The 13,475-nt window shown below is 49.9% G+C and overlaps 1 protein-coding gene across 1 annotated transcript in view; it reads right to left on the bottom strand.

The window, feature by feature from the left end:
• Gramd4 (GRAM domain containing 4) overlaps positions 1-698 on the bottom strand; it is a 79,867-nt gene extending 79,169 nt beyond the window's left edge. Inside the window, exon 1 of the mRNA XM_036208582.1 lies at positions 475-698. Within this exon, the coding sequence (XP_036064475.1) occupies positions 475-503 (29 nt within the window). The 5' untranslated portion in view covers positions 504-698. The remainder of the gene's footprint in view (positions 1-474) is intronic.
• Positions 699-13,475: the final 12,777 nt, after the last annotated feature.

Genomic DNA, 13,475 nt, shown 5'->3' with positions numbered 1-13,475 from the left:
GCGTGGAAAAGGGCGCAAGCGCCCACAACTTTTCCCCAGGTCATCTCTTGGGCCACACCGGCCTGGAGAGCTCTCCTCCTTTCCAGTTCACCCACCCCCACAAGAGTGGGTCAGTAGGACGACATTTGCTGCGACCTCATCCTGTCCCCGGCTAGCGGCCTAGGCATGGTGACCCAACTAATCACTCCCCCACACCATAGTTTGGGCCCTGCCGTCCCATTGCCGTCTGCCTCTCGCCCAGCAGGACCCTGGCCCGCACAGCGCCCGTGGTGCGCGCGAGGGGTGGCCGTGACGCGCGCCCCGGGGGCGTGTGTGCGGGGCGCGCCCGCGCCGGTCCCCGAAGGGAGGGTCGCCGCTGTGGGCCACCGAGTGCAAGCAGCAGAGCGCATAGGGTCGCGGCCGGGCGGCCGGGACAGAGCGTGGCGAGCGTCACCCAGGTCGGTGTAGGAGTCCGCGCGCGCGCGCGTCGCTTACCCTGCGGGGAGATCGGGGCCAACTCTCATCCACCCGCCGCCGCGGTGCCCCCCTGGCCGGCCACCCGGCCCCGCTGCACCTGCCGCCCTCCCGGGAGCCCAGCGGCGCCGGGGAGCGGGGACTACGCGGCCCCGCGGGTGCCGGCCACGAGCGCGGAGGCGGCGCCGCGTCGCGCGCTCACGTCCTGCTGCGCGGAGTCTGCGCGCTCCCGCCCGGGGCCTGCGCAGCCGCCGCCCCGCCCCGCCCCGCGCCTCCCTGCCCGCCCTACCGGGTTCGCGCGCGCGCGGGTCCGATCACGCGGCGCCGTCTTTGTTTGGGTGACCCACGTGGGTCTTCGCCGCGCGTACCCACGCGCACGCGCGGCCGCCTGCCAGTCGCAGCCGCGGACACAATCGCGCACAAGCATGCACGCCACGCCACGCCACGCCACGCCACGGTCGCTTCGCTCTGGTGTGTGGGCTTGATAGTTACTGCCAGTGGTGACCCGCACTTGGAGTAGAAATACTTGTCCTGGCATCACCAGGCTGGACTCAGAGCACGGCTCCACTTTGAGACAAGGACGTGAAACCTGCACCGGGAGGGACAGTGAGCAACTCCTCCGTCCTCCGCCCACGCAGTACCTAGCCTTTAAATGTCTTCTTAGCCATAGGAAGCCTCATTCAGCCCAGGCATTTCCCTTGGAAACTGAGATCCTCTAATAGACATCTCCCCCTGTTGACTCACCTTTCAAAAAACAAGAGTTGACAAGCTCCCGGAAAGATAACTAATGGACCAGGTAAAGTCAACGCCCTCCAGGAACCCAGGCCCTAACCTGGTTGGAAAACCAACTATCAACACCCTATGGGGTCTGACCCAGGAGGCCAGCTCAAGGGCTCTTGAAGCTTCCTGGGGGCAGGATTCCAGGCCCCTTGGGTCCTCCAGCATTTCCTGCCTTCCAGACAGCCCTTTGTATCAGGGCGAGGGGCTGGTATTCAGATGGACTCCAGCAGGTGAACCCTCTCCTCTCTGCAGAATGAGAAGCAGTGGTTACAGAAGTACCCATGTGCAGCACAATGTGGGGTCTATCCCATAGCTCTTGGCTGGCAGTGTGAGGTGCCAGGGTAAGCTGCCCGTAGGGCTTTGGTCTGGGCAAGATGAGAGCTACTTCGGGCAGGAACCTCCTCTGAGTCACCTCTGTGCGGCATCCCAGCCCAACACCATGCCAGTCTTGCTGGCTCCTCCTCCCCCCCAGGCTTTTCCTGTCTCCTCTTTATCTCCCAGCAAAACAGGACTCCAGTTCCCCCTCAAAACACAAGCTCGACTTTCCTGCCTCCAGACCATTGCCTAAGCCATATCCTCCCAGAGAGAGCTTCTCTACTCTGACCCTTACCAGCCTGCTAGACTAACTAACTCCACAAAGATTCCGTTCCACAAAGCCTGCCTTGGCCAGCTGGGTCAGAAAATAGCCATAACCTCCCAGGAAACCAGAGTTCTCAGGAGTCATTCCCCCAGGCCTCCCCTAAGAACTCAGTTGAGCAGCTTCTACAAGGAAAAGCCCAAGTACAATCATGTAGGTGTCCCGCAATGCTAGAGTTTAATGTGTCCCCAAAGTCCCTGCACTACCAGCTTAATCCCCAGTGCACAGTGTGGTGTGTTGATTACTTTGAAGGGCTCTGCCCTCAGAATAGTTTTAATATTAATGCTTGTTATACATGACTGGGCTCCTGATAGAAGGTGTGATGGTTTGAATGAGTATGGTCCCCATGACCTCATATGTTTGAGTGCTTGGTCCCCACATGGTGACACTGTTTAGGACGGATTACAAAGAGTGGCCTTGTTGGAGGAGATGTGTCTCTGGGTTTAAGGTTTCAAAAGCCCACACCATTCCAGTTAGCTTTCTCTTGGCCTCATGGTTGTGTAAGCTCTCAAGGTGTAAGCTCTCAGCTACTGCTCCAGCACCATGCCTGCCTACCTGCTGCCATGTTCCCCGCCATGATAGTCACGGACTAACCCATGTGAGCCCCAAATTAAACACCGGTCTGTAAGTTGCCTTGGTTGTGGTGTCTCATCAAAAGAAAAGAAAAGAAACTAAGAAGGGCCATTCCCTGACACACACTTCTACACAGCTCTCAGGAGGATGTTATGGCAAGCAGGCCCTCAGGATCACACAGGGACATGCTGAAGCTGGCCAGTGCAGCTGCAGAAGGGTGCTGTAGAGGGTGTTCTGCAGGGTGTTACAGGAAGCCCCGCCCCTCGCTTCCACTCACTCTCTCCAACTTCCTGTTCCTCCCTCTGTCGACAGGCCCTGCCCTGAGCTCCTGACCCCACTGACCCCAGGGAGAATCGTCCCTGGCTTTACCCCTGTAATATATCTCATTTTCTGCTGTTTCCGGCTCAGCCCGAATGCAGCGGTGGCTGGGGGCCTGGGGGTTGCTGGGATTTCCTGACAAGCTGAGCCACCTGAGACCACAGCAGCATCCCCATCAGGAAGGGAGCCAGCAGATACACGTGGCAGCCCCCACCCCGGCGTAATGCAGAGGAGGCGCCCAGAAAAAGTTCTTTGCCTGACTGGCTAGGATGAGGAGATAAAAAAAGAGCCCAACAAGGCAGACAGACTTGCAGGGCCTTCCCAGGATCCCTGCCCCTCTCCTACTGTAGACAAAACATCCCTTGGGAGCCCACTCCCAGGCACTTCCTGGTGGGGAACAAAACTGGTCAGTAAGTGGTACATTCTAGAAAGACAGACTTGAACATGCAACTGCCCCCAGGAGAACTTGAGGTTATTGTGCCCATCATGTACTCAGAGGCTCTTCACAACCATGGCCCCTAATTTACTGATAAGGGTTATTGTGGTCTGGACTGTGTCTCACAGATCTGGCTATTGAAGTCCTAATCCACCCGACCTCGGAATGTGACTACATTTGAAGGTGTGGTCTTGATAGAGGCCAGTAAGGCCAGTGGGGTGAGACATGGGCTAGTTCGGTAAGGTCAGTGGAGTGACATGGGCCAGCTCCAGTCTAGTCTGCCTGGTTCTTATAAAAGGACAATAGGATGCAGACACACACACACACACACACACACACACACACACACACACACACACGGAGGGATGATCCTATGGAGACAGAGAAGGTGGTGACTCCAAGTCCTGGAGCAAAGGAGCTAGCCCTGCTGCAGCTTGACCTTGAACTTCGCCTTTGGGGCTGTGAGGAAATCTCTGTTGCACCAGCCATGCTAGAGGTCACTTGATGCCAAAGGCCACACACTGAGAATCAGCGATGTCACCACTGACTCATGAGCTAGACATGGGGGACAGCAAAGGTCAGAGCCACACCAGCAGGTACTGCCAGGCTCCGGAGCCTCATTGGCATCTATGGGAAGGTAGCTAGAACCCTGTTTACACCGTGGCCAGCTGGACTCTTGCTCCTTATCTCCTCACCTCAGAGGTCTGAGGGACAAAAGTGACACCATCTTCTGACTTGCCAGCACAAGAGAACAGTGTATCACAAGAGAAGACAAACTCACTTCCACAGAACCTCCCTGGGACAGGCAGAGCCCAGCCCACCAGACAAGCCCGATTTACAGCTTATTCCATATTCTTATTCCTCAAGAGAGACCAGTGAGCTTGATGTGACTCGGCTCACACAAAATCCGGACCCCTTAGAGCAGTGGTTCTCAACCTTCCTCACACTGCGACTCTTAAATACTCACGTTGTGGTGAGCCCCAACCATAAAATTATTACATTGCTACTTTATAACTGTAGTTTTGCTACTATTATGAATTGTAATATAAGTATCTGATATGCAGGATATCTGATGCGTGACCCCCCAAAGGTGTCGTGACCCACAGGTTGAGAATCGCTGCCCTAGAACCTCAATTTCTATGTCTATGTAAAGTGCAGAAGTGAATATGCCCCCAGACGGCAGCTGGGACTGGGTCTTGGTCTCCGTGTGCACTGAGGAGGTAAGTGGCAGCCTGTGGGGAGATCAGGGCTCAGGGTCTCCAAGAAAGGGCTGGGAACCAGGAAGCCTGTGCAGCAGTCTGGTGGTGCCAAGCAGATTAGTGTGTGTCTGTGAACAGTGTCTGTTCCTCTCCTCCATCATACACACTCAGTTATGGTGGTATGTCATCTAGAAACCCAATTTATGTATTTTCTTGACTTTAAAATGCCCTCTGGAGTAAAAGGTCCCACCAACGTAACAGCTGATGTGTTGAGTACACTCCTGTTCTGGGTTGTCCCCGTGACAGCATGACAAAGAACTACTGGGCATCTTGGCTGAAAGGAGCATAGATGTGATGTGACATGGCACGTGGAGGGCTCTGCTCCAGATTCCCTGCACCCCCACTCTGGCTGTGACCCTTAGAGACTCTCTGCCCCTGGAATAAAGGATGTTCTGTACGACCTTGCCAGGCCTCATTGGGGTGGCAGAAAGCAGGCTCTGGGTTTCCAGCCTGGCAGAGGAGCTGGAGGTAGTGAGCCAGTGCAAAGGAAGGGGATGAAGGAGCTGGAGAAAGTAAAAGGCCAGCAGCCCCTGTTCTGAAGAAGTTAGGCTTCAGCTTGAGAGCCGAAAGGTGCTCCACCTTGTGGCTGCAGGTGGTAGCACAGCACAGGGAACAGACGTCACAGTCCTGGATGGCTCACTGTGGAGTCATGTACCAATTCCTTTACCCTCTCCCTACCCAACAGCCTACCAAGCTCTGGCACTACTTGGGGCCACTTGGCAGGGTCTCTCTCTCTCTTTTTTTGTACCTATGTCTGTCCACATGGGGAAAGACTGCTGCCCCTGATCTTGTCTAGGTTCTGAGTTTCACCTGCTCTGTGACCTTGGCAAGTAAGTCCCTGTAAGCTCCCAGAGCCTTAGTTCCTATACTTCAAAGGATGGTGGCTGTCTCCTTACTTTTCCCCTACTCTTTTCTCCCTCTACAGTCATGCACAGAGGCCCATGGGCAGCAGAGCTGGCTCCTGAAGACTTTCTGGGGATGAAAGACCCACGCGTGAACCATCTGTCACATGCTCACTAGGAGTGGAGGACTGGAGGGATGGCCTGTCCTGGTGTGAGATTTGGGGCTATCAGGAAAGGGAATTTTAAAACCTAAGAAGGCATCTAAGGAGGTTAGACCATGGAGGGGTGACAACCTTCAGAATCTTTAGGTTCTCGGGGTGGACAGGGCGCAAGTAAACCCTGGGCTAGGGGAACTGAGCCAGTGCATGAGCAGGTGAGGCAAGTTGGACATTAAAACAGTACAGGGGGTGTGAGGGGCTGGGGGCAGTGAGTCAGTGCAGGGGTGTGAGGGGCTGGGGCCAGTGAGTCAATGCAGGGGTGTGAGGGGCTGGGGCCAGTGAGTCAGTGCAGGGGTGTGAGGGACTGGGGGCAGCCAGTCAGTGCAGGGGTGTGAGGGGCTGGGGCAGTGAGTCAGTGCAGGGGTATGAGGGGCTGGAGGCAGCCAGTCAGTGCAGGGGTGTGAGGGGCTGGAGGCAGCGAGTCAGTGCAGGGGTGTGAGGGGCTGGGGGCAGTGAGTCAGTGCAGGGGTGTGAGGGGCTGGGGGTAGTTGAGTCAGTGCAGGGGTGTGAGGGACTGGGGGCAGCCAGTCAGTGCAGGGGTGTGAGGGGCTGGGGGCAGTGAGTCAGTGTAGGGGTGTGAGGGGCTGGGGGCTGTAAGTCAATGCAGGGGGGCTTAGGAGCTGGGGCAGTGAGTTATGGGGGAAGTGAGAGGTTACACAGAGAATGTTGGAGGAGGTTTGTCCATGGAAAGGATGAGAAGGTAAGATGGCAGGGATCTCTGGAGAGCCAAGTGTTAGGAGCAGCTTTCCTGGGCTCTGTACCTGGTTGAGCAGGGGACTTCCTGGCCTGTGGTTCTTGGTGGTTTGGGGAGAGCAGGGTACAAGAAGATCTGTCAGTATGGACAGTCTGGGCATGGAGGCTCCAGACATGATTTCTTTCCTAAAGACACATTCTTGTCAATCCTCCAGTACAGGCAAACAGGAATCACAGAGACAAAGGAACAGGGCCATCCAGAAGCAAAGAGGAAGTGGGCAGACAAGACAGGTCTCCAGGACAAGAGCCTCTTTCCTGTGGGAGAACTACAAAGAATGAACAAGAGCAGGGGTGGGGAAGTGGGGAGCCATGGCCAGCAAAGCCTTCCTGGTCCCTGTGATAGCTGAGAGCAGAGGATGTAGACTTGAACTGCAGCTGGGCGGTGGTGCACGCCTGTAGTCTCAGCACTCAGGAGGCAGAGACAGGCAGCTCTGTGAGTCCAAGGCCAGCCTGATCTACAGAGTGAGTTCCAGGACAGCCAGAGCTACACAGAGAAACCCTGTTTCAAAAAACAAAACAAAGCAAAACCAACCAAACAAACAAACAGAAAAAGAAATGAACTGTAGATAGGATGGTAGTCCGTTCTATAGACCAACACTACATTCTACAGAAGTTTCTAGCATTACAGAAGTGTTCTACAGCTAGTTCTTGTCCTATAAGGTGTCCCCACTAACCACATGCGGCTACCGAGCAACTGAAATATAGCTGGTTCTAGGAAAGGGGACTTGCAGTTGTGTTTGGGCTTAACAGATTCAAATGCAAACAGCGTGTGTGGGTAGTTAGTCCAGGGAGCAAGCCGACTGCCAGCCTAGACATGGAGCAGAGAGGAAACACAGGCCATCCTGCAGTGGAAACGGGAGCCAAGGAAACCTCGAAAATGATGAGTCTGTGAAGGGACAGCATGGTTCCGTGTGAGAAAACGAACAAGCCAATCGGAGGAAAACTGTACATTGGAAGGATGGGGAAATAATCAGGAATGAAAAGGGAAATAATTTCATAATGCATCAGTGAATACAGAACTAAAGGGACACAGATGAATAAACACATTACATTGTACCTTGAGATAGACAAAGCCAAAAGGGAGAACTTTTAAAAAAAAGATTTATTGTATTTTTTAAATTTTTAAAGATTTTATTTATTTTACACATGTGAGTGCTCTATCTGCATATACACCTTTATTCCAGAAGAGGGCATCAGATCCCGCTGTGGATGGTTGTGAGCCACCGTGTGGTTGCTGAAAATGAACTCAGAACCTCTGGAAAAGTAGCCAGCGCTTTTAACCATCTCTCCAGCCCCCGGTTTATTTTATTTTTAAATTATATGTATGTGTGTTGGGTGTATGTTGGGGGGCGGGGGGTTATATGCATATGAATGTGATTCCTGAGGAAGCCAGAAGAGGACATCAGATCCCCTGGAGCTAGAGTTCCAGGCAGTTGTGAGCCAAACTTCGGTCCTCTGCAAGAGCAGCAAGTGCTCTTAACTGCTGGACCATCTCCCCAGTCCCAAGTTTGGAGGTTCTTTTTTATTTTATCTTTTGATCTCATTGTTTATTATTTTGTGGGTATGAGTGGTTTTGCCTGAGTGTATGTATGTGCACCAAGTGTGTGCATTGCCCACACAGGTCAGAAGAAGGCATCTGGTCTCTTGAAACTGGAGTTAAGCATGATTGTGAGCCACCATGTGGGCACTAAGAACCAAATCCTGGTCCTCTGGAAGAGCAACAAGTGCTCTTAGCCACTGGCCCATCCCTCCACTCATAGTTCTTGACACAGTTCCTAATCCCCATGATGCTTTTCAGCCGTTGGCTAGCGAACTCGCCTGGAACTTCAGGACCAGCCTGAGATTGTAGAGCACAGCCATTGATGTGCCTCAGGAGGCTGGCGAAGGGCAACTGAAGTAGCATCCATGTGCCAGCACACCAGGAGTCACCAGGATGCCCAAAGACATGTAGTCACCTCACCAGATACACAGAGAGTGGAAATGAAGGTAGGCTTTTGTTTTTGTTCTTAAAGGTTTTATTTATTATGTATACAGTGTTCTGTGTGTATGCTTGCACACCAGAAGAGGGCATCAGATCCCATTATAGATGGTTGTGAGCCACCATGTGGTTGCTGGGAATTGAACTCAGGACATCTGGAAGAACAGCCAGTGCTCCTAACCTCTGAGCCATCTCTCCAGCCTTTGTTTTGTTTGTTTGTTTGTTTGTTTGTTTTTATGAAGGTAGTTTTAATGATGTTTTGTAATTTGTTTTGTAACGTTCTTTTTTTTTTTTAAGATTTATTTATCTATTATGTATACAATGGTCTACCTGCATGTATGCCTGCAGGCCAGAAGGGGCGCCAGATCTCATTATAGATGGTTGTGAGCCACCCTTTTGTTGCTGGGAATTGAACTCAGGACCTCTGGAAGAGCAGCCAGTGCTCTTAACCTCTGAGCCATCTCTCCAGCCCCTAAACATTTTTACATTTCATTTGTGATTTTTTTCTATAAGAAACTGCGTATAATAAGCTGCCTTGTGTTTACGTCGCTCCGGATGAGTGGCGTGAGCACTGGGGCTCAGAGGGAATGGACTGAGTAACTGCTCTGCAGAAGGGATGGTGGCATCTTTGCTTCTGGTGACGCCTGTTTCCGTATGTTAATGACTTGAAGGGGAGCCATGAAGGACTGGAATTGAGAAATAAATATGTACAGGCTGCTTTTCTTTCACTAGTTATGACCTGATTCTGATGTGTAACAATTGGGACTGTTGAGTCTGATCCTAAAAACTGTGAACTTGGAAGCTATAGACTACATCCGGTGCATTTATAATAGCTACTTTGTGTATCATAATGGCAACATTTTAGATGAAATGTTTTACATTCCCAAGTGGTGGGGAGCCTAATCACTAGCTGTGTGATTTAGAGTCCAGTTGCTTTTTTTTCCTAACTGGACTGCACTTGTTTTCACAGTAGTGAGAGACTGTGCTTTGCATAAATCCTTATTCTAACGGTTACTAGCTAACAGTGCAAACACTCATTGGGGGTTCTGTTTAGAGGGAGTCCAGAAGAAAATATGGAGATCTTCCGTCAGCTTACTTAGTGCAGCATTTCCCTGGGCTGAGCTTGAACTCATATCTAGCTTGCTTCTTCTCCAGAGAGGAACTGTGGTGCTCATCAAAACCAATAGCCTCGTGTAGAAGAAGGAAGCCAGATCCTTATCTCTCACCCTGCGCAAAAGTTAACTCCAAATGGTTCAAGAACCGTAAGACCCAATACCCTGTCTCTGAGAGAGGAGGAAGTCTAGAATAGGCTTAGACTCACTGGAACAATAAAAGGACTTTCTGAACAGGACCCAGGGAGGGCAGGTATCATCAAGACCAACAATTAATAAACAGGACCTCATAAACCAATAAAAAAAATCTGCACAGAAAAGAACACCCTCACTCCAGAACAGTAGCAGCCTAGTGAATAGAAAAACAAACAAAAAAACTTTATCAGCTAGGTTTCTGACAGAGGGTTAGTATGTAGAATGTATGAAGAATTCAAAATCCTAAACAAGAAAACAAGCAAAAATAATTTAAAACAGGACATAGAAATAATCAGAGTTTTCAAAAGGTGAGTTATGGGCTGGAGAGATGGCTCAGAGGTTAAGAGCACTGGCTGCTCTTCCAGAGGTCCTGAGTTCAATTCCCAGCAACCACATGGTGGCTCACAACCATCTGTAATGAGATCTGGCGTCCTCTTCTGTATTCATAGTAAATAACTATTTTTTTTAAAGGTAAGTTATAATTGCCAAGAAACACTTTTTTAAATGGTCATCATCCTTAGACAGTAGTTCTCAACCTGTGGGTCTTGACCCCTTTGGGAGGTCAAGAGACCCTTTCACAGGGGTCACATATCACAGATTTATATTAAGATGTGTAACAGTGGCAAAATTACAGTTAGGAAGTAGCAACGAAAATAATTTTATGGTTGGGGGTCATCACAACATGAGGAACTGTATTCAAGGGTCTCAGTAGGAAGGTCGAGAACCACTGTCTTTAGCTATCAGGGAAAACCACATAAAGCTTTGTTGAGATTTCATCCCACCTAAGCCAGAAACAGTAAGTAAGGTTAAAGACAATGTTGACAAATGCTAACGTAGATGTGGGGAGAGGGGAATGACAGTGTTGGCGGGGACATGAGAAAGGGAAAACGTATTCCTTGTGGATGGGAAAGCAAAATGGTGTGGCCACCATGAAGGTCAATGTGGAGACTCCTCCAAAAGCCAAAGCTAGATCTACTATAGGATTCAGCTAGCTACCCTTGGTCGTATACCCAAAGGACTCCATATCCTACCGTAGAGATACCTACTCATCCATGTTCATTGCTGCTCTACTCACAATAGCCAGGAAATGGAAACAGCCTAGACATCCATGGTGATAAAAAGGTATGGAAATGTGGTATATTCACACCATGGAATATTATTCAACTAGGAAGAAAAACACAATTATGTAGTTTTCGGGTACATGGACGGAGCTAGAGACACTCGTTCTGAGTGAGGTAACCCAGACCCAGAAAGACAAAATATATGCTTTTCTCTCATCAATCAATGTTAGCTTTAAATCTTCAGGGGTGTGCGTGTGTGTGTGTGTGTGTGTGTGTGTGTGTGTGTGTGTGTGTGTTTCATTTAGAGTATCCAGAGAGGCCAGGAACTTACTAACGAGTCATGGAGATGGGTATGTAAGAGCAGAGCAATAAATAGTATAAAGGGTTAAAAGGGAATACTGGAACAGAAAGTGTTACAGTGGGTAGGGGAGTGGAGGGTAGGTTAGAAGAGGAAGTATGGGAAGGGATGAGTAACATCAAAGACCTTTCAAAAATACATATAGACTGAGCCAGGCGTGGTGGCGCACGCCTTTAATCCCAGCACTCAGTAGGCAGAGCCAGGTGGATCTCTGTGAGTTCGAGGCCAGCCTGGTCAAAAATAAAATAAAATAAAATAAAAAATAGAAACCTACTACTGTAGAAGCTACCTGAAAATGCACACACAAACACACTATATATTATGTATATACATACACAGAGAATGAAATCACTCTATATTTTTTAATTTTTGAAGATTTTTTTCTAATTTTAAAAAGACTTACTTTATTTTTACTTATGCTTATGTGTGTCTCTGTGTTTGCCACATGTGTCTCCACACATGTCTGTGGAGGCAGGAAGAGGGAGGGCATCAGATTGCCTTGTAGCTAGAGTTACTCTGTTCAGGCATCCAGCTCCTGCCATGGCCTGAGGGCACCAGAAACCACTTGCTGCTGAGAGCTGAGCTGGTAGGCTCAGACCTGCCCAGGCAGAACCTGGCCCTGGAGTCAGTGTGCCATAGCGCTTCTCTGGAAGACATCCGGGACCTTCAAGGGGTTGCCGGGAATACTCTCGTTTCCAGCTCACTGTGACATTGGGCAAGAGCAGCCATGCTGTTCCCTTCTGTGGGAAGCCTTCCTGACCCCCAGGTGGCCAAGATCTTCCTGGGACCCTTCAGCCATGGAACCTTCCAGTGCTTCATGGTGAGTTAAGAAAGTATAGATGGGGTTGGAGAGTTGTCTCAGTAGTTAAGAGCATGGACTGCTCTTCCAGAGAACCTCGGATAGACTCCTAACACCACAGCATGGCTCACAAATGTCTGTAACTCCAGTCCCAAGAGATCCAACACCCTCTTCTGGACTCCATGTGCACATGACACATTCACTCATGGTGCACAGACATACATGCAGGCAAACACACCCATACACATACAATTAATTTCTTGAAAAAGAAAGAAATTATAGATCCAGCAGCTCACACTGGCTCCATCTGAAACAAATTTATTTATTTATCTATCTGTTTGTTTATTTTTGGGTCTCTGTCTTACTACACTGAGATCCTATCCAGCTTTGGCTGTCCTAGAACTCTCTATGTAGACCAGGCTGGCCTCAAACACACAGAGATATGCCTGCCTCTGACTCAAGCTCTGGGATTAAAGGCGCACACTACCACTGCCCAACAATAAGATTATTAATTCATGAAACTGTTAAATTCAAAATGTCCAGCGTGTCCCTCAGGCAAGTCCCAAGGGCCTCTGGCCCTCTTTTCTTTGGCCTTGCCTTTCGATCTATCCAGAATAACTTCGGATTACAGAAATAATAAATGCAGAGATTTTTGTCCTTCCAACAATTTCATCAAAATTTCAGAATCAAGCCTCACTAAGATTGATTTCCTGAGGTCACGTGTGTTGTGGAATATTTTAACTGAGCACAGATGTGTTACATTTGTTTATGCTGCATTTTTTTAATGATGTAAGGATTGTGCATTTAGTTATGTAAAGATGTATTGCATCTGTTTCATCTTGCCTGTCTAAGGCACCCTGATTGGTCTAAAAAGAGCCAATAACGAGCCTGAATGACCAATAGCTAGGCAGGGAAAGGATAGGTGGGTTGGCAGACAGAAAGAATAAATAGGAGGAGAAATCTAGAAGAGAGAGAGAGAGAGAGAGAGAGAGAGAGAGAGAGAGAGAGAGAGAGAGAGAGGCAGAGACAGAGATGCCTGGGGCAAGAAACCAGGCAGCTGCCAGCCAGCCAGATACAGGAAGCAGAGAAAATAAGATATACAGAAAGAAAAGAAAGATAAAAAGCCCCAGTGATGAACATGTGGATGAAGAGAAACAGGTTAGGGGCTGGAGAGATGGCTCAATGGTTAAGAGCACTGGCTGCTCTTCCAGAGGTCCTGAGTTCAATCCCCAGCAACCACATGGTGGCTCACAACCATCTGTAATGAGATCTGGTGCCCTCTTCTGGCATGCAGACAGAACTCTGTATACATAATAAATAAACCTTTGAGAGAGAGAGAGAGAGAGAGAGAGAGAGAGAGAGAGAGAGAGAGAGATTAAGTTATAAGAACTAGCAAGAAACAGGCTTAAGATAAGGCCGAGCATTCAAAACTAATATTGTCTCCATGTCATGATTTGGGAGCTGGTTTGTGGCTCAAAAGGAAAAGCCTGGTACACACGTGCCTAGTGCAGAAGTGTGAAGGATCCTGGACTGTGGTCTGAGAGCCGGGGAGGAGAAGATATGCAGTGAAATGGAACTGACCACACAGCAAGCCCAGCTGCCCACCTTGTGTAGCTGGCTCCTCCCAAGACTGACTGCTTCTCAGGCAGGGATGGTGTGCAGAGACTGTGTGGCCTGCAGATGCCAGCACGAACAAGGACTAC

Source organism: Onychomys torridus, chromosome 16 (assembly GCF_903995425.1).
Source record: "Onychomys torridus chromosome 16, mOncTor1.1, whole genome shotgun sequence".
Classification (NCBI taxonomy): Eukaryota; Metazoa; Chordata; class Mammalia; order Rodentia; family Cricetidae; genus Onychomys; species Onychomys torridus.
The sequence above is the reverse complement of the archived record's forward strand: the minus strand, read 5'-3'. Positions and strand labels throughout refer to the sequence as shown.